The 25,188-nt window shown below is 37.4% G+C and overlaps 1 protein-coding gene across 2 annotated transcripts; it reads left to right on the top strand.

Annotated features, from left to right (window-relative positions):
- The first annotated feature begins 966 nt into the window (after window positions 1-966).
- WBP2 (WW domain binding protein 2) lies at window positions 967-24,714 on the top strand. 2 transcript variants are annotated; one of them, XM_088133369.1, is made up of 9 exons: window positions 991-1,123; window positions 1,935-2,388; window positions 4,406-4,514; window positions 5,407-5,542; window positions 9,999-10,091; window positions 11,576-11,716; window positions 12,266-12,385; window positions 23,198-23,274; window positions 24,361-24,714. In XM_088133369.1, exons 3-9 carry the CDS (start codon window positions 4,413-4,415, stop codon window positions 24,412-24,414), a joined length of 723 nt encoding a protein of 240 aa, XP_087989495.1. In that variant the 5' UTR covers window positions 991-1,123; window positions 1,935-2,388; window positions 4,406-4,412; the 3' UTR covers window positions 24,415-24,714. The 2 variants fall into 2 exon arrangements, with proteins under 2 accessions (XP_087989494.1, XP_087989495.1); XM_088133368.1 differs by lacking the exon at window positions 1,935-2,388 and having other exon boundaries at window positions 967-1,123.
- Window positions 24,715-25,188: the final 474 nt, after the last annotated feature.

Below are 25,188 nucleotides of genomic sequence, written 5' to 3'. Positions count from 1 at the left end.
TTTAAGCACTGAGAGCATCTAGCAATTCCAAAAAAAAAAATAATAATCCAGAATACAATACAAAACCTAATAGAAATTTAAAGGTATACATACATTAAAACCAACAGAAGCATTAATTCATAAGAGTCTGGTTAAAGATGCATCTGGGCTGTCTTTATAAAGGAAGAGGGACCACATTCTACTGTCTGGGAGCAACACAGGAATAAACCCTCTCCTATGTGCCAAATAAATGAGCCTCTGACAAAAGGAACATCTTCAGAAAATCTCTCCTGCAGCTCTTAATGGCTAGATGGGGTCCTAACAGAATAAGCAAGTCCCTGGGAGTCAGGTTCCAAACCATTTAACAGTGACACCTTAAATTGTGCCTATTTAGCACAAATGGATTCAGGTACTCAGTATCCTCCAGATGGATCTGGAGTTGCAAGACGACCTGTCTTTCTAAACGTGTTACCTCCTCTGAGCCTTCGGGCAACTTCCATTACCTCGTATGGATGTTCTGGCCTTTTACTTTTGCATCACCTCGTGCGTGTTGCCCATCAATACTTTTTTGCAGAAGTCCAAGAAGGACCCACTCACCAAAATAACCAGGGATAGTTTTAACAAAGCGAAGTTAGTACTATGTAAAGTAAGTACTATCAGAATCTGGCTCGCAGAACTTGCCTAATTAGCAAAACTTCACGAGATTAGCATTATGTAACTTTAAACTTTATTCCAGCATTACACAGCTAAGTTTACTACGGCATCAGCTGTTGTGAATGAAACTCAGTGTATTTATCTAATAGCGTCATATACAGTCAGGAACTCGTGACTAGAAACTCGACCCCTTCCACTTTTCTGCAAATTTTACAGCAATCGGCTAAAAGCAACCTCCTTCCAACAACGAACTACATTTCCCATTATACCTTGGCATCGCCCCGTTGCTTCAGTTCTCTTCCGGTTCTCTGCGTTGCCTAGAGCTCTTCTACGCCGGAAGTGGCTCGCAGAACTTGCGTAGAGCCGCTTTAACGGCTGAGCCCCTCAGTCCAGCGAGTGTTGGGCAAAGAGTCAGCAGTCGCTGAGCGGCCATGGCGCTGAACAGGAACCATTCGGAGGGAGGCGGCGTTATCGTCAATAACAGCGAAAGGTACCGGGGGCGGCGTTTGCGGCTCGTGGGGTCTGGCCCCGGCATACTGCGTCAGCGGCGCTTCCCCCTCACTCCCCGGTTCCTGACTCCCGGGGGCCCGCCCTTTCGCAGGTGCCCCGCCTCCGGGGGCGGGGAAAGAAAGTTCCCCGTCCCATTCCGTCCGTCTGTCTGTTCGGCGCCCGCCTTTTCTTGCTTCTTCCCACCAGGTGGCTGGGCACCTGCTGGACTAGCCCAGGAGCCCCACTCGCTCTTTCCTCCGTTGCATATTAGCAGGCGCGTAGTGGCCTTCTGGCATAGTGGCAGATTCAGGCCATGACGCTTCTGCTGCCATGTTTCGAGTAAAGGAAGTGTTTTTGTGTTTGTTTTTTTAGAATGTCACAAATAGGGCGGACCTTTCTTCTCTCCTGCTTTCCTCCTGCTTCGACCTTTTTTCCTCCCCTTAATGTCCCCCTTCCCCAACTGGACATCTTCCTAGATGATTTGGGATTGCAGCTCCCGGAATTTCGAGTAGCGCAATCGTGCAGGCACTGGGAGTTACTGTTCTAGCACATCTGGAGGATCAAAAGTTGGGGAAGGCTACTTCACAAGTGCATTTGCCACCACGTATCTGATGAAGTGAGCTGTCGTTAATAAATCATTACAGCTTTTATGTGGCTGAAGGCATAGTAAGTTTTAAAAATTTTTTAGCTAACAATGGAAAATTAACTAAGAATTGTGTGCAATAGAACTTGTCCTGAGCATAACATATTATCCTAAATATCCTCACCTTATAAAATTTTGTGAAGAAAATATTTCTTTTTTGTTTCCACAGACCCTTTAATTTCTTCCCTCAGTTCCCATGAAGATACTTTGAAACAAATGATAAGATTTCTTTTTTATTCCTTTTGTCCTGTAGCAGGATGATATCACCAGTAGTAATTATCAGTAGATATTTTTTTCTGTTGTTGACACATACTCAAATCTGAGCAGTTGGCAAGTTAATAGATGCAATCCACCTCAAGGATCAGCTTAAAGATCACAGCTTCCACACACACTCATTTGTAGAAAGAAGTTGGAAGGAATACCAGTTGGAGCAAACAAAGACATAATTGGGGGAGAACATAGCAAGAGTACATAGTAAAATTCAGAGAACAAACGAGTAAAAGCTAGAACATTGACAATGGACATTTAGTGGCAACATTCCATCTGTAAATATAATATTGAGGGGAATAGGAATTACAGAATGTATAGCAGTATCATACTTTAGCTTTGGAAAGCTGGCACAGGTAAATATTCCAAATTACTTAGTGATTTCTGCTGTATTCCAGCTTGTCATAGCTACTTCTGATATACTTATAACTTTATTCTACTTATATAATGCTGAATCAATACAGACTCATGGAATTTTATAAGACTATCAACAAAAACACCCATAACAGAAAAGTTGTTTCATTTTTTTAAAATTTATTATTAAATTTATCTGCCGCCCATCTCCCCTAGAGGGTGACTCTGGGCGGCTTACAATTAAAAGTTCACAGAAAAATCTACCACATTAGGCAAACTATACATCAATGCCACACGTTCCCCACTACTGGTGACCGGAGAACCTCTATTTCTCATCTCAATGCTCAAGAAGGGTCTGCGGTGAGAGAGCAAATGATGTTTCAACCTCCATCTAGTTTGCAAATCAGTAATATAAATAAATTGAAACAACCAATACATAATCAAAAGGATAAAATATAGTGATAATGAAAAATAAGTACAAAAAATCCTAACAAAACTAAATAAATTAATATCAACAATTAATATCAGTAATTCAAAGTAATATAAATTAAATATGAAAATAAACTTTGGCAAAATTCCATCTTTGGTAGTTTTCCAAAGGTTAGAAGGGATGAAAAGCTTTAATTCTAAGGGGAGGGTATTTCACAAGACTGCAGCAGCAACTAAGAAACAGGGACTCCTGGTCTCCATTCCTTTTTCTTCACAAAGTAAATAATACAGGATTTCTCCACTTCTGCATGCTCGAATGGCTCCTTATATTCCATATAGCCTTTGATGGCTTTTCTCAAGCAATTAAATGGGGAAGTCATCAATACTGGGTTCTTATCTTCCCAAGTTGAAACTTAAATCCCAGTACTACTTTTCTTATTTCCAGTTTATATATTAGGAATGTTGTACTGAAAAGAATGTCCTCAAAAAAGTGTTATATACATTTCCACAATAGAAAAGACTTTATGCCATAACGTGTCTTAGAATAATTTTGTCCAATATAAAGTTAAACTATCAGAAGGCTTATTGATGACATGTTAGTATTATGAAATGATATATTCTAGCACCATGCCTACACTTCTCATCGGAACATGCTCTCCCCATTTCTTGTTCTTCCCCTGTCAAAAAAGCAGTTGCATTCTGGAACTGACAGTGTGTATGAACCCTCACATTACAAAGTTTTCTGTATATGTTTCTTCACTGGAAACTGCAGAACCTAGGAAAGAGAGCCTCCTGGATTTCTTCCCTTTTATTTTTGTGAATGTATTGTTATAGGTTTTACTTGTATATTTATTTATTGTTTTAACGTGTTGTGAGCCGCCCAGAGTCCCCCATTGGGGGGAGATGGGCGGGGGACAAATTTAATAAATAAATAAATAAATATGAAAGAGAACAAGAATATGTTTTCAGCACTAAAAGATTTTTAAAAATTCTCTGGCTGAGGCCTTATTTTAAAACCATTAGGTAATGATTATAGAGTAGGTGGTACACTAAAAGAATATCAGTTTCACTTCTGCAGAGCTCAGGAACATATATTGAAAAAGGTTGATAGGATCTTTTCCTGTCAACCCTGTGGAAGAGTAGATTAGGAGAGCTGAAGTTCTGTCTTGATTCAGACTGCAGAAAATACATGCATTGAAATAATCCTGTCCAAGTGACATATGGAATTCTTTGAATTGCTGCTACAGTAATATAATTGGGTGGAATATGAATAAATAACATACTCATTTTACTGAATCCACGCACAATAGCTTTGGCTGTGTTAAGAACGCTGCCTTTGGCATTACTCATGCTGAGTAACGTCGGCTAATTTTTTGGTGATGATTCTCATGCCCATGTTTTTTCAACAAAAGGGGTTGCTGATAACCTCACTGATAATCACTGCATGCCTGCTTGTGCTTAGTAATGTATGGGTTGCATTTGTTGAACTATTGTGGGAGTGGTATTAAACCTTATATTATCCATCCTAAACATAAAAGAATTACTAGAGAATAAATCTTAGTATCTGATGTCTCTTTTGTTTGAGTATAGCATCTTGATGAATTATGAGCACATTGAAATGACATTCCATGATATGGAACATATGCCAGATGCATTCAAAGGGACCAAGAAAGGCAGTGTCTTCATGACTCCGTATCGAGTAAGTCAGCAATGTGTATTTACATGCACGTTCGGAAAGAGAAAAACATCCTAAAACCAGTGATAGTTCTCTCTGAAAAATTTAGGCCTTCTGTATTCTGGTTTAACTATATTAAATATCATATATAGAACCCATATCAATATAGTCTCTTCTGTTAGAAACTGGGTAATTGCATTTAATCTTTGTATTAATGTGGCTGACATTTAGAATTTGTATGCATAGTAAGTCCAAGAGCCAAATGAAAAGAAACATACAATGAGCTTAACTGTAAAACAGGAGCAGCAAAGGTGGTATTTGTAAGGCTGGCTTTGTCCTTTCTTGTCATTTTCTGTCCCTGTTTGCCCATGATTTCAGGTTCGTATCTTTCAGGCCACATGAAGCAATGTCTGAGGGCTTACAAGAAAGATTTGGGCTTGTAACTGATGGCATGATTTTTGCAGTGTCTTTTTTCCCTGAAGCTTTATGATGAGTTGAGTTTTCATTTCCACTGGCCAGTTCAAGTATTCTCAGTTGTATCAAGCAGTACTAGAATTATGTTGGTGGAGCTGGGGTTAATATAAGGAGGTGATGGAATGGGTGAATTGCTTCTGTAACTTGAAAGTACATGGGCAGGTGGGTATTTCAAGCACTATGCATATTTGATTAATACATCAATTAAGCTTCTTGGGAATTTTGAAGCTATCTAGAAATAGGTCTGTTAATATTGCTGCTTCATAATATAAGTTCAGTAAAAAGCTTGTTGCTATTTTTCCTAAGGCTTTGGAAGAATTAACTGAAGCATTGGTTTTAGAATGTCATTCGAGATTTTCCAGTTATAGTGTGTAGCAATGAACTCTAGTATTTTTTTTTTCTGATTCTAAGCCTTAAAGATCTGTATTAATTTTGCCTGTAGGTTATTTTTGTATCTAAGGGAAAAGATCCAATGCAGTCTTTCATGATGCCCTTTTATTTAATGAAAGAATGTGAAATTAAGCAACCGGTATTTGGAGCAAATTACATCAAGGGTATAGTAAAAGCAGAGGCAGGAGGTAAGTTCCATTGTGTTTTTAGCATTCAGTTTATGTTTTTACAAAAATCAATTTATAAACCATTGTCATTGTACTGCTAGATCATCTTTACAAAGAACTATGAATTCATCCAAGTTTACTTACCAAAAAAAATTAACAAATGAGTTGTGGGTACTGTAATTACTTTGTGCTAGTGCAATGCTTAGAATCATTGTGCTTTGTAATAACAAATATGGGTGACATATTCTGAGGGTGAATATTTTTCTTGCTGCTTCATTTATAATGAAAGACCAAATAAGCATGTTTGTCTTAACAGTTATGATTAAACCAGAGCTTCCATGCTAAAGATGTGAATGGTCTTTCCTAGTACTTGAAATGATGAGAGGGGTACCCCCAAGACCAGCAGTATTGTTCCCATTCAATTCTCCCTCTCCTGTTCTCATCTTGCTATATACAATACGGTGCAAAAGTTTTAGGCAGGTGTGAAAAAATGCTGTAAAGTAAGAATGCTTTCAAAAATATATATTGTAATTGTTTATGTTTATCAGTTTACAAAATGCAAAGTGAGTGAACAGAAGAAAAATCCAAATCAAAATTTGATGTGACCACCCTTTGCCTTCAAAACAGCATCAATTCTTCTCGGTACACTTGCACACAGTTTTTGAAGGAACTCGGCAGGTAGGTTGTTCCAAACATCTTGGAGAACTAACCACAGATCTCCTGTGGATGTAGGCTGCCTCAGATCCTTCTGTCTCTTCATGTCACCCCAGACAGACTCGATGATGTTGAGATCAGGGCTCTGTGGGGGCCAAACCATCACTTTCAGGACTCCTTGTTCTTCATGCTGAAGATAGTTCTTAATGACATTGACTGTATGTTTGGGGTCGTTGTCCTGCTGCAGAATAAATTTGGGGCCAATCACACGCCTCCCTGATGGTATGGCATGGTGGATAAGTATCTGCTTGTATTTCTCAGGATTGAGGACACCATTGATCCTGACCAAATCTCCAACTCCATTTGCAGAAATGCAGCCCCAAACTGGCAAGGAACCTCTACCATGCTTCACTGTTGCCTGCAGATGCTCATTATTGTACTGCTCTCCAGCCCTTTGGCAAACAAGCTGCCTCCTGCTACAGCCAAATATTTCAAATTTTGACTCATCAGTCCAGAGTACCTGCTGCCATTTTTCTGCACCCTAGTTCCTATGTTTTCCATGCATGGTTGAGTCGCTTAGCCTTATTTCCACATCAGAGGTATGGCTTTTTGGGCGCAATTCTTCCATGAAGACCACTTCTGGCCAGATTTCTCCGGACAGTAGATGGGTGTCCCTGGGTCCCGCTGTTTTCCACCAGTTCTGTGCTGATGGCACTGCTGGACATCTGATGTCAAGGGGAAGTAAACATGATATGTCTTTCATCTGTTGCCTTAAGTTTCCTTGGCCAACCACTGTGTCTACAGTCCTCAACATTGCCCGTTTCTTTGTACTTCTTCAAAAGAGCTTGAACAGCACATCTTGAAACCCCAGTATGCTTTGAAATTGTTGCCTGGGACAGATCTTGCTGATGCAGTAGAACTACCTTGTGTCTTGTTGCTGTGCTCAGTCTTGCGATAGTGTATGATCTGTGACATGAAACTCTCTTCCACAACCTCACCTTAGGAGCAGCGTTTGGCTGTTCCTCACCTAGTTTTAAGCCTCCTACACAGCTGTGTCTGTTTCAGTTAATGACTGTGTTTCAACCTACATATGAAATTGATGATCATTAGCACCTGCTTGGTATAATTGGTTAATCACACCTGATTCTAATCCTACAAGATCCCTGACTTTGTGCAAGTGTTCAAAGTGTGCAAGTGTAAGAATTGATGCTGGTTTGAAGCCAAAGGGTAGTCACACCAAATATTGATTTGAATTAGATTTTTCTTCTGTTTGCTCACTTTGCATTTTGTAAATTGATAAACATAAACAATTACAGTATATATTTTTGAAAGCATTCTTTACAGCATTTTTTCACACCTGCCTAACACTTTTGCACAGTACTATATATATTTTTGTGAAAACTCCAGTACTCATTGTTTGCATGAGTACAAAATATGCATTCATGTTTTGTATTTCAAATTTTTTATTCATTTTAATTTTGAATTTTTAATGTTTTTATTTATCTTAATTGAGATTGGATTTCCCTTGCATGAATGGCTCCCCCCCTTCTTTGCAAACAGTTGAGCTCAAATAGAAGTATCAGAAAAAAATCATAATGCCAGGTATGGAAATATCTACAATATTTGTTTAGACCAAAACTCTAAGGAAAACATGGACCACGCTCATTATCTATTTTCATTAAGTATAATGAAGCAAGATGTCACAAAAAATGGATCTCATCTCCTGTATTTCTGATAGTAAAGCTAAATCAGCCACTGAACTTCATCCGCTTAGATAAAATGGCTTATGACAAACAGCATTCTGGGTCCTAGAGATCCCAGAGAGGTCATTAATCTATAGTAGGATTCTTATCTTGATTGCTGTTTGATGTCTTCTGGCTATGCAGCTGTACTTCATTGCAGGCTTCATATCTAATTTACTTGAAAGCTCTTAAGCAGTTTTTTGCTGCTATATTTCATGAAGTATGTCTTAGCAGAAGAATGGACTATCACAATGTCCATTTATGCCATTTTATATTGTATTAAAAGAGAGCTGAGCCTTACTTCTGAGTGATGTTCAGTGTCAGTCTGCTTCAAATGTCCAATCTGCTGATGCAGGTCTAGATGGGAGATAAGAGATCTTTTGAAGTGTCTGGTCATGCTGATCATATCTTTATCTTGCTTTTACTTCCAGGGTTGTGTATGGGATTGTGTTGGGTGGCATTCATCAGGGATGGGCAAAGATTTGGGGCTAATGAGCACATTTGGAATTTTGAGAACATGTGGTAGGTGCCATGCTCTCAGAAAATGGCTACAGTGGAAAAGATGTGGCTATTCAAAACAGGTTGTCCATGTGGTTGTGGCTACTCACAAACATCCATTTACCAGAAGGCAAAGTAATTAATTATAGCTTGACCCTCAGGATATTCCTTATCACCCCAACATACTTTTGCCTTTTTTCTGGGCAAGTAGGCAGGCTTCCAAAAACAGCACTTGGCCTCAGGTACTACCACTTTATATATGGAATGCAGAGACACTGTGGTTAATAAAGTTAACAGTAGAGGCTGATGTTTTGATTTTCAGTATGTTGACTTCCCATTTAATTTCTTTTAATTGAAAAATACATCAGGTATGATTGGAAGCCTGGCAAATTCCAAAGGTATATGTACATTGATCTCCATGGGCATCACATTGCTTTCTACATATAGGGGATTGAAGTCAACACTTTTACATGGTTCTTATGTGATGGATGATGTCTGGGGATCAGGGGCCAAAACATACCCTCCTTACTTTCTGAAAACCCCCAAATTTAAAGGACTACAGCCACACTGATGATATGTTTGTGGTCTGTTTCCAATCCTGAAGCTGTAAATTGTTATTCTTATTATGATCCATATAATTTTTTTAGCCCAGTTAAAATCATATTTCTTATTTAATTTCACTTCATATGGTTGCCATTCTAGATTGACTTATAGCAATCTGAAGAATAGTTGTGAAGATGTTTTAACAAATCAGATTTGCCCTGGCTGGCTCAGAACAAATTTAATCTATGTGATGTTGTTGTTTGCAAATTATGTTTGTTCTTTTATTTCTTGGCCTTTGAAGACACAGATCTTTTTTGTTGTTGTTTAAATCCATCTCCCTGTAACATTACCATCACTCCACATTGTATATGCAGTACTCAATTTCACTTTGGTACTCTGAGCAGTATTTTGCTCAACCATTATGGAAAAAACACTTCACCCAATTTTCTCTGCCATTATATAGTAACCAGTTCTTTATATTTGTTTGTAGAGACAGGACATTCACAGATTATTCAAACTAGCTAGAGTTCAGACTATATTATCTAAATAAAAAATAGTTATTCTTGGTTCCACAGTCTGAAAGCATGTGTCTGTTCTTAAAAGTAGCAACTAGTAGAGAACCAGTTTGGTGTAGTGGTTAAGGTATTGGCCTAGAAAGCAGGAGACTGAGTATGAAAGCTGGCTGGGTGACTTTGGGCCAGTCACTCTCTCTCAGCCTAATCCACCCCCCTGGATTGTTGTGGGGAAAAGGCAGGAGTGTTAGGTAGGCTCACCACCTTAAGTTATATATTATATAAAACAAAGGTGGGATAAAATACTACTACTACTACTGCTACTACTACTACTACTACTAATAATAATAATAATAATAATAATAATAATACCCTCATTTTCCAAAGTTGCTTTCATACATGACTCTAAAGCCTTAGGATGAAACTTAATGGAAAGTGGGGAGAGCTCTCTGGATCTCAGGAGCCTTATAAGATAATGTGATAATAGACAATATCATTTTACTTTTTCCACCTATCTTATCTTACTAGGTGGTTGGGAAGGATCTGCAACATTCAAAATGACATTCTCGGCTGGAGGTGCCATTGAATTTGGACAGCGTATGTTGCAAGTAGCATCTCAAGGTATTTATAACAGAAGCAGTTCTGCTGATGAGGGAGGATTGATGAAAGATTGGAAATATGTTTCTACTTAGTATACTTGGATTACTTAACAACAGTTGAGGCAGTTAAGCATAAAACTAATTATGAAATAAATGCTTATTTTGGTATTCCTCATCTCAAGATCACGCTTTTTGTTTAGTTTATTTTATATATCGTATTTATATAGCTACCCATCTCACATAAAATTGACTCTGGGCGGTGTACAATAATTAAAAAGAATAAATACATAAAAAACAATCAGAAGTAAAAATAACTATAAAAGCACACGAAACAGGAAGGGATAAAATGAATAAGGGAGCCATCGCAAAATCTCCCTGATCCCCTGGGGCCCCCAGGCCTGATCACATAGCCGGTCTTGAGGGACTTGTGGAAAGTTAAGAGGGATGGAGCTAATCTCACTTCTAGGGGGAGAAGATTCCACAAGGCGGGCGCCATGGCAGAGAAGGCCTGCCTCCTGGGACCCAGCAAATGTAATTCCCTGGCAAACGGGACCCGCAGCATGCCTTTTCTGCCAGACCTGATGGGACAGGCAGATGTACTTGGGGAGAGGCGGTCCCTAAGATAACCTGGCCCTATGCTGTGGAGGGCTTTACAGATCAAATTTGTGTGACCAACACGCATAACTGCCCATACCGCTGCATTTTGTACCAGCTGAAGCTTCCAGATACTCTTCAGGGGCAGCCCCATTACAGAAATCCAAACAGGAGGTGACTAGGGCATGAGTGACAATGAGTAGAGTTCCCTTTTTATCATGAGAGACCTAGTAAATGCATTCACTCTTGGCTTAGCACTTGCAACAGAAGTCCTCTGTGTGCTGTTAATATTTGTTGTTGCATAAATCAGTGGATTATCAGTTGGCACTTCTATGTTTTCTGAGCTCCTTTCTTTGCATTATAGGCTTTCTTCTCACTCACCTTTCCAATCAACCACATCCTTTCCACTGGCCCCTCCTGCTGCCTCTGGACTCTTTCTAGTACCAAGCTGACTTTCATGGGATGCTGCACACTTTCATTCTGTAGTGTTCTTTGTTTTCCTCCACTTACTTGTTCAATGCTGGACTTAGGCAGTTCTGCTTGCTCTGTGTCTCTGCATTTCTACTCAATTTCCAGCTGATAAGGTAGGGCCTTTAAACATAAGGCCAGAAGTGTGTTGCACTGCTGTAGGTTTCATTTTGTGCTACTGCACAGGCTCTGCAAATTCTGTTGCTAACACTGAAAAGGAAGTGACAGAACTAAAGAATATAGCACAATTACAGGAGCGTTACAGGAGATTGCAAGACCTGTAATTATTAATATTGCTAGTTGTTAATTTAGTTGGTATTGTGATCTCAGTGAGCTTCACATGTGCCAAACTTATTGTCTTGTAGAAGTGGGTTCTGACTGCTGTGTTCTTGAAACAGTTCCTGTAGACTTGGTTGAATTAGCTTACTTATCTTTGTTTTCTAGCTTCAAGAGGAGAAGTTCCAAATGGAGCCTACGGTTACTCATACATGCCAAATGGGGGCTATGCCTTTCCACCACTTGCTACCAATGGGATGTATCCTCCTCCTCCTCCTTCAGGATACCCCTACCCACCACCACCTCCTGGTGAGTTTTGAAAGTAAAAAAAGGAAACTTTTAATTAATGTTTCATTTAGAAATATGGTAGGGAAACCAAGTAACTCACTTTTTCATCCTGATTTTTGCCTACTTTCAGTTATCACCCAAATAGGCAACTCCCTTGTTAAGTGTAAGCAAGGTTTGTTTTGCCTGAAAGCACTTACTTTTAGTAATTACAGAGTTTCTACTGAGTAAGACATGGTTGACAATTCATCCTTGTCCCAATACTTCTCAATAGCCTTCATAGGTTGATTTAAGATTTCAGATGCCATATAATCACAGGGGAGCCAATCTGGATTAGCTGGAGGCAGTTAGCATGGTCAGAAATAGGTCTGAAATAGCTCTGAATGTGACATGAGCCATATTATGATGTAAAATACCAGTTTCTAAATTCCTCATCTCTTCGTTTTTTTAATAAATTGGGCACTTTAAAAAGCTAAAACAGTCAGCTTGAGGGCAGGCATTTCAGCGATACTGTGTTTTGACTCCACTCATTGTTTTTGCAGTGTTTTACTCTGTCTTTTTCCATTGTCCTAGAATTGTATCCTGGTCCACCAATGGATGGTGCTATGGGGTACATGCAGCTTCCACCTCCTCCCTATCCTGGGCCTATGGAGCCACCTGCTGCTGGCCCAGATCTTCCCACCACTCCAGCAGGTAAGTTGTTTGCTTAAAGGCCAAGGCAGGAAATTTTCTGAAGAAATATAGAATGGTGCAAAACCTTTGAATCAGGATTCATAGGTGCAACATCTCCTGAACTTGTGCCTTCCCAGGATGTTGGAATACAACTCTGTCATTCCCAGCCAACACATTGTGAGGGCACAGATTAGGAAAGGGTGCACCAGGCTTTAAGCAGACCATGTCAGCATTTGTTTTGCTTATAAAACCCTTTTGAAAGAAGACGCATTTTGGAAAGACGTTCTGTAGGTGGTTCAGTTGAAGTTTCATTAATCTCCTTTTTAAGACATCAAACTAAATCTATTTATAAAGGGATTGCCTTTTGTTATTGCCTAGCTTTGCAAATCCAGTTCATAGAGAAAGGAAAAAAGGGGGTTTGTCCACCCTATGTCTCATCAACAAAGAGGCAAAACATCCAGCAAGTTTCACCATACGTAAACCAGGGAAGGATTAAGTTTTCAGTAAAGATGGCAGGTGATTAGATCCTACGTGGACAGAATAGCAGCACAAGCTTTATTTACATAACTTCTTTGTATAATGTTTTTAATTAATTGAATACAAAAGAAAAATAATAAACAATAAAGTTATAAAGAAAAATAAGAAAAATAAAATAAAAATATACAAGAAAAAGAAAAGCATATACACGCACACACATACACATACATACATACAGTATGTACATACATGGTGTACCAAAAGTCAGGTCCCACAGACAATTTATTTTATAAATTACATTACATGTTTGAATTGGTTGCCACTTTCTTCTAAACACATCCTTACTCATTTGTCACATGACCTTTGAACTTTCCTAAGTACAGTACAGTAATATTTTATCTGGGGGAAATAAATATTGTGATTGGCCTCTGGGGCCTGACTTTTGGTACATCCTGTATATGCACTCATATATGTGTGTGCGCACGGGCATCCATACATATACGTGCACACACGGTAACCATATTTCATTGTTTTCATCTATAAGTAATCTGTTTGTGTATTGCTAATATCAACTCTGTAGACTATAGAGCTTTTGAGAGGCTATGTTTGTCCTTCCAGGGTATGTTTTTTAGGTGTACATAGGGCATGGAGAATCCACTTCCTTTATCCAGATATCAATTTCCATGAATATAGCTGAAAGGAAAATGAACACCTGAGAATCTTAAATCTTGTCTCAAAGTTGAGTTAATACACATAACAACTTACCCCCAGAATGGAACAATTACAGGGCACATTACAAACTTATTTAAATGAAACATTAATTTCATTGCATCTCCAGCGACATGACGATTACTGAAGACTTTTCTGTAAGACTTCAGTAAGACTGTAAGTGCAGTGGACTCCCAATAAGTCTGAAATTTTATTTTTATTAAATAAGATGTAAGATTTTTTGAAGTTTTTGGTATTGATGTGTATAACCTCTTTCCATTGTCTAGGCTACATAGGAACCTCATTTTTTTATTCCATTTATCCAAAAGTTTGCATATTTAATTGACTGATCACCAACGGAATTTTATAAGGAGTAATTATAGGCTTTTTTGTTGTTGTTGTTATAAGATGTAATGCTCATTTGCAAATTAGGTGTTTCTGAGCCTAAAAACGTCCTAGGTCCAAATTAGTTATTAGTACATGTTGCATTTGTAAATATTGTCATTGAGCAGTACTAGGCAGATATTTGTGCTTTAAAGAAGAAAACAATGAAAAATAATCATTTTCATCTACTAATTGATTCAAAGTATAAATTCTGAGTTCCGCACAGCTTTTCCATGATATTTTTTTAAATTAATTGTGAGATCTGGATTACCCCATGGCATGAACTTACTGTGAGAAAAAGGATCCAAATGCCATTTCCTATAAGCAAAGTACCATAGCCTTTAAATTGATGTAATAATAAAAAGAACTATTTGAGATCTATTATACAGTATTTTGATCCCAAGACAGTCCAACAAACTCGAAATGTAATATATAAGACTATTCTAGGGGAGCAGAAATAGGAGAGTTTCCACTAAGGGGAGTCGTCCAATATTTTGAACTAGCTCAAAGATATGTAAAATAGTATAATTGAAGAACTAGAAAAACTCCACCACCCCTTTTATAATTGACAACTCATTTTTTTAAAGTTATCCCAGAATTTAAGGTTCCCACAAAAGTTGACAAAATATTACATTAAATTATTGAAAATATGTTGCAGATATACAGTTTTTGAAATTCCTGAACATATTATATTCAAGGAAACAGTGTTAACCTCACCCCAAAGGGTAAGATTTAATGACTGCTATCTACTGAAATCCAAAGTCATCTCCTTAGATAGGTAATTTATTAATCTTTAAGGTGTTTATTTGTAGTGTATCACATGGGATAAGAACCCCAAGATAGTTGTTACATTCATTACAGAGTTGAAATTAATGATTACTGAATATGGTGATGAAGGGAGTGGCATCAATTACAACTTGGGCCAATTAATTGTCTATCCTGTTATTTTGCAGAATAGTTTATCAAATGCCTCAGGGCTGTAATCAAAGCATGAAATGCAGAGAACTAATATTCGGCATATGATACTATTTTGTATTCTAAAGAATTACAATAAAACTCAGAGATATTATAATCGTGTCTAACAGCACAGGCTAGGTGTTCTAAATAAATATTACAAATCAAAGAGGAAACTGTCACTATAATATTTATTATTAGCACAGAACTAGAGAGAGAACATTTTATAGATAACTCCAGTGTTTGGAGTCAGAATCAGCGTTTGGCAACAGACCTGTTATTGTTGAGTGGCAGTATATCAGAGGGTATAATCTTCCTCTTGTGCACGAAAACTAGGCACCTGCCTAGAGAAGAAAGCAATCAGGGAGGACTTCAGCTTTCTACCCTGCCTGTAGTCTTTGGAAATGTCTAGTTTGATTCTTAGAATAGTAAGTGTCACATTTCTTTTCTTTTTTTAAGTTTTTTATTTTTTTACAGCAAACACAAACATACATAAACAAACAAGAACATAAAAAACATAAAAACCCTCTTCCATCTTAACCCGTGTGTCAGCCAGTTACCAATCATTTGTGCCATCCTTTCATAGTCTTCACTCACCATTTATATAGATTCTCATGTTATCTATCCAACGTATATTTATATATTTATCAGTTATCAATTATTAATCATTTGTGACTAGTCTATCTATAACACCATTTATTACAAGAAATTATAGCTTTCATTATAAGATTTGTATCATTTTTGTCCATTGATTATATATATATATATATATATATATATATATATATAGTAATTTATATCAGTTTATCGAGTTTCTATTATAAAATTTCCTAATCTATTACATTACTGTATCTTTTCGTCCAACCATTGATAAAACAAATCCCATATCATATAAAATTGTTTGTCTTCTTGCTCTCTAATTTCAAATGTCAATTTACTCATCTCAGCACATTCCATAATTTTCTTAATAACTTCCTCCTGCATAGGTACTTTTTCATTCTTCCAATTCTTAGCAAATACAATTTTAGCCGCTGTCAAAACATTTACAATCAGATATTTCAATTCTTTACTGTATGTTTCCGGTATAATTCCCAGTAAAAATGTCTCTGGTTTAAAGTCTATGTGTTGTTTTATCATTTTTTCCAACCATGTGTGGATTTTAATCCAATATCTTTTGGCTTCTGAACATGTCCACCACGTATGGTAATATGAGCCAGGTATCTGATGACACTTCCAACATTTATCGGACTTGTTCTTACACATTCTTGCGATCCTCGCTGGGAGTAAATGCCACCTGTAAAAAATCTTATACAAGTTTTCTTTATATGCAGTTGACATTGTCATTTTATAGTTTTGAGACCATAGTTTTTGCCACTTCTCTAAATCAATTCCATATCCAAAATTTTCCCCCCATGCAATCATTGTTTCTTTAACCTGTTTTTCCTCCATTTTAAATTCTAGTAAATGTCCATAAAGTTTTTTAATCACCTTTTCATCAGTACCCATCAAAATTTTATCTAGAACAGTCACCTTATCATAAATACCTTCTGCTTTAAAATCTTTATCAAATCTAGATTGTATTTGTAAATATGAAAACCAATTCATTTTTATACCTTGTTCTTCCAACGCTTGCATAGTTTTAAGTTCGCCCTTTTCATTCAATATCTCAGTATATCTAACTGTTTGTTCCTTTTTATATGTTATTGGATAAGAGAAGGCTTCAGTAGTGGATATCCATCATGGAACTTTTAAATAATATTGTCTTCTTGTCTTCCCCCAGTTTAAAAACAATGCCTCTCGAATATAATGCCTTCTAAAATAGCCCTGTGTTTTCGTTCCCTTATACCATAGGAAAGCATGCCAGCCCAACAACAAGTCATGTCCCTCTAACGTCAATAATCTATTATTTCTTAAAGTTATCCAGTCCTTTACCCACATCAAATTTGTCGCCTAGTAATATAATTCCCAGTTAGGCAAGGCAAACCCACCTCTTATTCTTGTGTCTTGTAGTAATTTAAGCTTTATTCTTGCTTTTTTACCCTGCCAAATGTATTTCAATACAATTTTATTTAAGTCGTCAAAGAACTCTTTCCCTAGACAAATAGGAATTGTCTGGAATAAGTATAATATTCTAGGCAATATATTCATCTTAATGGTGGATATTCTCCCAAGCATTGATAATTGTAGGTTCTCCCATTTTGTCAAATCTGTTGCGATCTGTCGTTTGAGTTTAACATAATTATCCTCCTTCAATGTACTACATCTTGGTGTAATATATATCCCTAGGTATTTAACCCTGTTTGTGACCTGTATTTCTAGGACTTCTTCCAGTTCTTTCTTTCGCCTTACTAACATATTCTTTGTTAATATCTTTGTTTTATCTTTATTTATTTTTAAACCTGCTACTTTTCCATATTCTTCTATCTTTTCAATTAATTTGGATGCTGTTTCCAATGGATCCTCTAGTATAAATACTAGGTCATCCGCAAAAGCTTGCAATTTGTACTCTTCCTTTTTGATTTTCATTCCTTTTATTTCTTTCTCTTCTCTTATATTCCTATTCAACACTTCTAATGTTAAAACAAACAACAGAGGTGATAGTGGGCAGCCTTGTCTCGTCCCTTTTGTTATGTCTATCTGTTCTGTTAAATCTCCGTTTATCATGACCTTTGCAGTCTGCTTATGGTATATTGTTTCAATGGCTTGAATAAATTTTTTGCCAAAGCCCATTTGTGCCAATTGCAATAACATAAATCGCCAACTCACGTTATCAAAGGCTTTTTGTGCGTCTAAAAATATCAAGGCCATTTGCTTTTCAGGATGTGCCTCATAATACTCCAAAGTGTCCAGAATTATTCTCATATTGTCTTTAATTTGTCTCTTTGGCAGAAATCCGTTTTGATCAGCATGAATAAAATTATTTAAATATCTTTTCAACCTCTCTGCCAAAATTGAAGCAAAAATTTTATAATCTGAATTTAATAGAGATATAGGTCTATAATTTTTAACCTGTTGCGGGTCAGTGTCCTCCTTCAGTATAAGTCTAATGTATGCTTCAGTCCATGTTTTAGGTATCCTCTTCTTTGTCATAACTTCATTCATGACTTCCAATAGTTAGAGGCTCAATATTTCCTGGAAGGTTTTGTAGAATTCCACTGGCAGCCCATCTGGACCTGGAGCTTTCCCAACATTCTGCTTTTTTAAAGCTTCTGTTAGTTCCATCATAGTTATATTCCCTTCTAACATTATTTCAATATCTTTAGGTATCTGGGGTAATTTCGCTTTCTGTAAATATTGTCTTACTTCTTCTTCTTGAACATTCTCTTGGTAGTACAATTTTCCATAATAATCTTGTATAATTTTTTTCTTGTCCTCATTACCAAAGCAAATCTGTCCTTCATTTATCAATTGATTAATCCTTTTTGATTCTCTCTCCTTTCTCAGTTTATAAGCTAGCCATCTGCCTGGTTTATTTGCATCTTCAAAGTAGTTCTGTTTAGCGCTTCTGATTTTTTGTGCTAGTTCCTCCTTTTCCATTAGTCCCATTTTATGTTTAATTAAGTCCATTTTAGCTTTAATGTCTTTTTTTTGTGGGGATTTCTGTAACTCTTCTTCCAGTCTTTTATGGTCATCCTCCAATAATTTAAAGGTCTTTTTCTGCATTATGTTTCTTTTCCTTGTATAATCTATTATTAAACCTCTTGTATAGGTCTTCATTGTGTCCCAATGATTCTGTAATGATGTATCCTCTTTTTTATTTTCATTAAAAAAGAAGGCAAGTTCTTTCTCTATTTTCTGTTTAAAATCTTTTTCTTTTAGTATCCTATTATTTAAAGTCCATCTAGATCTCTTCCGTTGTCCTTTCCAGATAACTACCATTGGGTTGTGGTCGGCCCAAGTACTTGTTTGTATTTCAATTTCTCGAATGTTGGCAAATAAATCCGCTGACATCCATACCATATCAATTCTAGACCAAGATGCATGTCTGTTTGCATAAAAAGTGTATTGCTTATTTGCCGGATTTCTTTCTCTCCATGCATCTTTCAAATTTATTTCTTCTATCATTCGAAGGAAGGATTTTGGTAGTGTCTTCCTAGTTTTCTTTGTCGATTTCTGTGTTTTGTAATCCAATTGATCATTAATTATTCCATTAAAATCTCCCATCATACAAATATTAGCATAGTCCAATTCAACTATTTTCATATGTAATTTCCTATAAAATTCTTCTTGGTTGTCATTGGGAGCATAAATTGCAATTAAAAGAGTTTTAACATTATCTATTATTTCAACCATCAGAATCCTTCCATCATCATCTGCATAAATTTGTTCTGCCAGCATTGTATCTCTAATATATAAGACCACACCTCTTTTTTTACATTGTGTCAAAGAAGTGAATAATTTACCTAATTTTTTTTGCTGCAGCAAGTATTCATGTTGTTTTTTGATATGTACTTCTTGGAGACAAATTATATCAAACTTTAACTTCTCTAATTTATGGAATACTTTCCTTCTTTTAGTAGCTAAATTGAGTCCATTTATACTGATCGTAATCAATTTTCTTTCCTCCATGTTAGGCTTTGTACGAGGGTTTAATTACTCTAGTAGATCTTACTTCTCGTTGCTCTCTGGGAACACCATCTACCACACTTTCTTCTTTTTCTTTTTCGATTACTGCCACACCTTCTTGAAACTCAATTAACGATTCTTCCTTTTGTGCGTCTTCTTCTTTTCCTCTGAAAAATTCTGAATAAAATAGCTCTGCTTTTTGGACTGTATCAACTCTTTGTCTTTGTTCCTGTCAGGTAAACAGGAGACCTTCTGGAATCAGCCATCTGTAGTTTACTCCTCTTTTGAGTAGCTCTTTAGTCAAGAATGAGTATTGCCTTCTTATGTCTCTTACTCTTCTTGGCACCTGCTTCAGGACTACAATTTCTTTGTCTTTGTACTTTAGTGTTTTCTCTCTTGCCACCTGAAGTATCTGTGCCTTAGTAGTTTTTTTTGGTAAATCTTATATGTACTTCTCTTGGTAGTTTATTTCTCACTGCATATCTTGTGTAAACACGAAAAATTTCATCCATCCCGTACATCATCTTCTCTTTAGTTACAGTCAGGTCCAGAAATATTGGGACATCGACACAATTCTAACATCTTTGGCTCTATACACCACCACAATGGATTTGGAATGAAACAAACACAATGTGCCTTAACTGCAGACTGTCAGCTTTAATTTGAGGGTATGTACATCCAACTCAGGTGAACGGTGTAGGAATTACAACAGTTTGCATATGTGCCTCCCACTTGTGAAGGGACCAAAAGTAATGGGACAATTGGCTTCTCAGCTGTTCCATGGCCAGTTGTGTGATATTCCCTCAGTACCCCAATTACAATGTGCAGATAAAAGGCCCAGAGTTCATTTCAAGTGTGCTATTTGCATTTGGAATCTGTTGCTGTCAACTCTCAAGATGAGATCCAAAGAGCTGTCACTATCAGTGAAGCAAGCCATCATTAGGCTTAAGAAACAAAACAAACCCATCAGAGAGATAGCAAGAACATTAGGCATGGCCAAAACAACTCTTTGGAACATTCTCAAAAAGAAGGAACACACCGGTGAGCTCAGCAACACCAAAAGACCCGGGAGACAACGGAAAACAACTGTGGTGGATGACCGAAGAATCCTTTCCCTGGTGAAGAAAACACCCTTCACAACAGTTGGCCAGATCAAGAACACTCTCCAGGAGGTAGGTGTATGTGTGTCAAAGTCAACAATCAAAAGAAGACGTCACCAGAGTGAATACAGAGGGTTCACCATAAGATGTAAACCATTGGTGAGCCTCAAAAACAGGAAGGCCAGATTAGAGTTTGCCAAACGACATCTAAAAAAGCCTTCACAGTTCTGGAACAACATCCTATTGACAGATGAGACCAAGATCAACCTGTACCAGAGTGATGGGAAGAGAAGAGTATGGAGAAGGAAAGGAACTGCTCATGATCCTAAGCATACCACCTCATCAGTGAAGCATGGTGGTGGTAGCGTCATGGCGTGGGCATGGCTGCCAATGGAACTGGTTCTCTTGTATTTATTGATGATGTGACTGCTGACAAAAGCAGCAGGATGAATTCTGCAGTGTTTCGGGCAATATTATCTGCTCACATTCAGCCAAATGCTGCAGAACTCATTGGACGGCGCTTCACAGTACAGATGGACAATGACCCAAAGCATACTGCAAAAGCAACCAAAGAGTTTTGAAGGGACAGAAGTGGAATGTTATGCAATGGCCAAGTCAATCACCTGACCTGAATCCCATTGAGCATGCATTTCACTTGCTGAAGACAAAACTGAAGGGAAAATGCCCCAAGGACAAGCAGGAACTGAAGACAGTTGCAGTAGAGGCCTGGCAGAGCATCACCAGGGATGAAACCCAGCGTCTGGTGATGTCTATGCATTCCAGGCTTCAGGCTGTGATTGACTGCAACGGATTTGCAACCAAGTATTAAAAAGGGAAAGTTTGATTTATGATTATTATTCTGTCCCATTACTTTTGGTCCCTTAACAAGTGGGAGGCACATATGCAAACTGTTGTAATTCCTACACCGTTCACCTGAGTTGGATGTACATACCCTCAAATTAAAGCTGACAGTCTGCAGTTAAAGCACATTGTGTTTGTTTCATTCCAAATCCATTGTGGTGGTGTATAGAGCCAAAGATGTTAGAATTGTGTCAATGTCCCATTATTTCTGGACCTGACTGTATCTTCAATGCTTCTGCCAATATTTCTGTCATTGTTTCCGCAAGATTTTCACCTTTTTCTTCCTCTGTATTTTGAAATCTCAAATAGTATTTTGATTTACCAGTTTCCCATCCTAGTAGTTCACTCCTGCCTTTTCTGACTTCACTCAATCGAGTATCGATATCTCCAATTTTCTTATCTCTTTGTATGTCTTCATCTTCAATTTTCTTGAATCTCTCCTCATATTTTATCATCATCTGTTGTATACTTTCATCTGTCTTTTCAATTCTATGCTCAATATTCTCCGTCCTCTTTCCAATCTTCTGGATTTCTTGCATAATTGCCTGCAATGTCACTTCCTTCTCTTTTTCATATTGTATCATTGTCTGGATTGAGCGTTGTCTCCTGGGTGGTGAGGAGGAAACTACTGATGTTGATGGAGTTGGGGCTATTATTTTCCTGCTCATCTTGGTGCTTGAAACTGCAGAAAAGAGAAAAAGAGGAAAGAAAAAAGGCAAAAACCACAGCTACTACTCCAAAAGATAAAAATAAAAAACAATAAAAAGGGAAAAAGGAAACAGGAAAAGAAGGGAAAAGGGAAAAAATCTTCAGGCACTTGTCTACCTTATTCCAATAATATACAGATAAAAAAAGAAAAAGAAAAGGAAGGAAAAAAAGGCTAAGTCTCTTTAAAAAGTGTCACATTTCTTGCAACATATCCCTGCAGTAGTTCTGAGTTTAATACTGAGCAGTACTATATGACAAAATACAGAATGGTGCTCTGTTTGCTGTTGGAAACAGGTGGAAACAAGCCCTTCTTAACTAAATAGAATAATCCTATCATCATGTGGCTAAGGGACAGTATACAGAAGCTGTTGTGCTTACCTTGTGTTGCATCCATTTACGGAAAGATGGGAATCAAATTAAAGTACTGCTTATAAGATGATCGGTTGTTAAAACAATATTACTGCCTTTGAAGCAAGTATTGTATGAGAGGAACTGCCACCTTGTTTTAGCCTTGTCCAGTGAATAGCAACAGGGATTAAACATTGTATTATACCACAGTGTGATATGTTTGGTTTGATCTAGTGCAGTGTATAATAATGATTTGTACATTCAGGTTCAACACTCGTTTCCAGCTTAATAGTTATTGATAAGACTCATACATTATGTATAACTGTTTTGTTGAATAAACCACAACTGCCTAGATTCACACAACATGCTAAGCCATAAACCATGGTTTAGAAATCATAATATATAAATTCCACACAATACATTAAGCCAAAAGAAAACAAATTATTTTTATTCAGCAGCTGAGCATAATATGCACAACCAGCTCTTATCTCCAAACTTCAGTGCTCTTATTTCTTTCTCTCTGTTTGAACGTATGCAACAGGTCCAAAAACAGCTCTTACATAATTGTTTGATGCTTAGCTGCTATGTGTTTTTATTTTTCATACTGTATGTATCTTATCTATTTTTATTGTAAGCCCCCTAGAGTCATGTATGTGACATGGGCGGCTATATAAATCAATTAAACAAATAATCACTAAAGTGTTTTTTGTTTTTGTTTTTTTTGCAGCTGAAGCTAAGGCTGCAGAAGCTGCTGCAAGTGCTTATTACAACCCAGGCAACCCTCATAATGTCTACATGCCCATGGTAACTTTTAAACATTTATTTAGAGCAAGCGAGCAAGTGTGTCTCCTGGTTGCAGCTCAGAATGCATCCTCCATATTTCTCTTCTCTGTATCTACCCGCCATTGCTTCCTCTCCCCTCCCCTCCCTCCCCTCCCCTCCCCTCCCCCTACCTTCAACCTTGGTATTTTTCATATTTCACTGTCCCAAATGCTGCCTTTTTCTTCTCTGTATATTTGCCTAGGTATTTGCCTAGGTATTCTCCTCTTCTTCTTTCTGTGTTCCTTCTTTTTGATTTTTCAACTGCAGCTTCATTGGCTTCCCCCACATCTGCCCAATCTACATGTGCATATTTGTTGAGGGGACATAAATACGTTCAGATTTTTTAAGAAAGGGAAGGGGATGAGGGAGACCTAGATGGTGGTCGGGTGTATATAGTTTTGAGGGATGCACTATCTGAGGGTGGTTTGTGGAAATTATGTTTTTTCATAATTATATAGTTCATCGTGTTTATTCCTACTGCAGAGGGTCTGTAAGGGGGATGTGATTTGCTGTTGAAAAAAATCCAGTGTCGCATCTGCTTTTGCCTCTGCTGTACCTCTCGCGGACAAGCGCAGCCCTTAATGCGCGCTTGATTGCCGGTATTTATGGGTGTCGTCTTCTTGCATCATGGAACTCAGAGCAGCTTTCATGGGATGCCCAAGGGCTCTTTTCCATGCATGCCCCTGTTATGTCTTAAATATAAAGATAACATCACCTTCCAACTGGTTCCTAGTAGCTTCTTCCAACTATATATTACTAATTAGCCTCTTACAAGAATACTGTTAGCACCTGAGCCTAATTATTAGGGGAGCCATATCTATTTATTTAACACTGCCTGACTCAAGTTAGGCAAGAGTAGGAGAAGACAAAATATAAATGATGCCTAAATTGGATCTGATGGCAAAAAAAATGCTTTATTTTTTTTATTACATGATAGTACAAGAGAAACCTTCCTGTTTATATGTTGTTATATGTCTAAAGTAAAAAAAAAATGTTCTATAGTTGAAATATGTGTAATAATGAACTGAAGTTGCTTTCTTTCTTTTTTTTCTCTCACACACATTTTAGGACCAGCCTCCTCCACCTCCTTACTTTCCTCCAGAGGACAAGAAAACCCAGTAGAGGAACCATCGTCACATGTTGCATCCTTATTGCCCTATGGCTAAATATTGATTAGGGATATGACAGTGGTAAGAGCCACCTTGTCTCCCCCCAGTACATGTATCTCTCATGGACAGAAATGGTAGATACATGTGCCAGTAGGAAAGCGTTTCTAACATTTTCCTGGATTGGCAATGCATAGACACTTAATATATTGTTCTCCTCTGTATGATATAATGAAGGAATTTTTTTCCCATCCCATATTTCAATTGTCCTGGAGAACATTCTTTCTTGAATAAAGACTACTTCAGCTGAAAGTTATCAGCAGCTATTGAATTTGGTAGGGGTTGATATTTTAGGTGCTGTCCAGCTCTTACACAGTGAAGCTTCCGAAGAAAATTAACTCTGTGATCTTTTGATTGCTTCTTCATTGCATGAACCCTGCCATCCTATGACCAAGGAAGTGCACTGATCTTCTGACAAATTTAATGGCATGTACTAGACATTTGATTCAACTTGGACAATGGAATTTTCTGCTGTTTCTTCCACAAGATGCATGTAGGGTAGCACAAAGGCCTCACATTACAGACATTCTTGCCTATTCCCTTACCTTGGCTCTTTAAGTTTTACACTAACAAAATGGTGGCTTCGTGATTTTAGCCAGGAAAGCATCTTACCTCCATAGTTAACAGGGTAGTTGATTTGACCAAATGGTTGATCATCCTAGTAGCTGATATGATTTCTAAGAAAGAAGATGTTCATATTTAAACATATTTATGTGTTTAGTTTATTCAT

Source organism: Python bivittatus, unplaced genomic scaffold (assembly GCF_059951505.1).
Source record: "Python bivittatus isolate LINGU-HERP-01145 unplaced genomic scaffold, Pbiv_v1 ctg000080_np1212, whole genome shotgun sequence".
NCBI classification, from domain to species: domain Eukaryota; kingdom Metazoa; phylum Chordata; class Lepidosauria; order Squamata; family Pythonidae; genus Python; species Python bivittatus.
The sequence above is the reverse complement of the archived record's forward strand: the minus strand, read 5'-3'. Positions and strand labels throughout refer to the sequence as shown.

Coding starts and splice junctions, on each gene's coding strand:
- WBP2 (XM_088133368.1), top strand. CDS start 1,065: ATGGCGCTGAACAGGAACCATTCGGAGGGAGGCGGCGTTATCGTCAAT. Junction 1,124..4,405: donor ATCGTCAATAACAGCGAAAG/GTACCGGGGGCG, acceptor GTTTGAGTATAG/CATCTTGATGAATTATGAGC. Junction 5,543..9,998: donor AGTAAAAGCAGAGGCAGGAG/GTAAGTTCCATT, acceptor TTATCTTACTAG/GTGGTTGGGAAGGATCTGCA.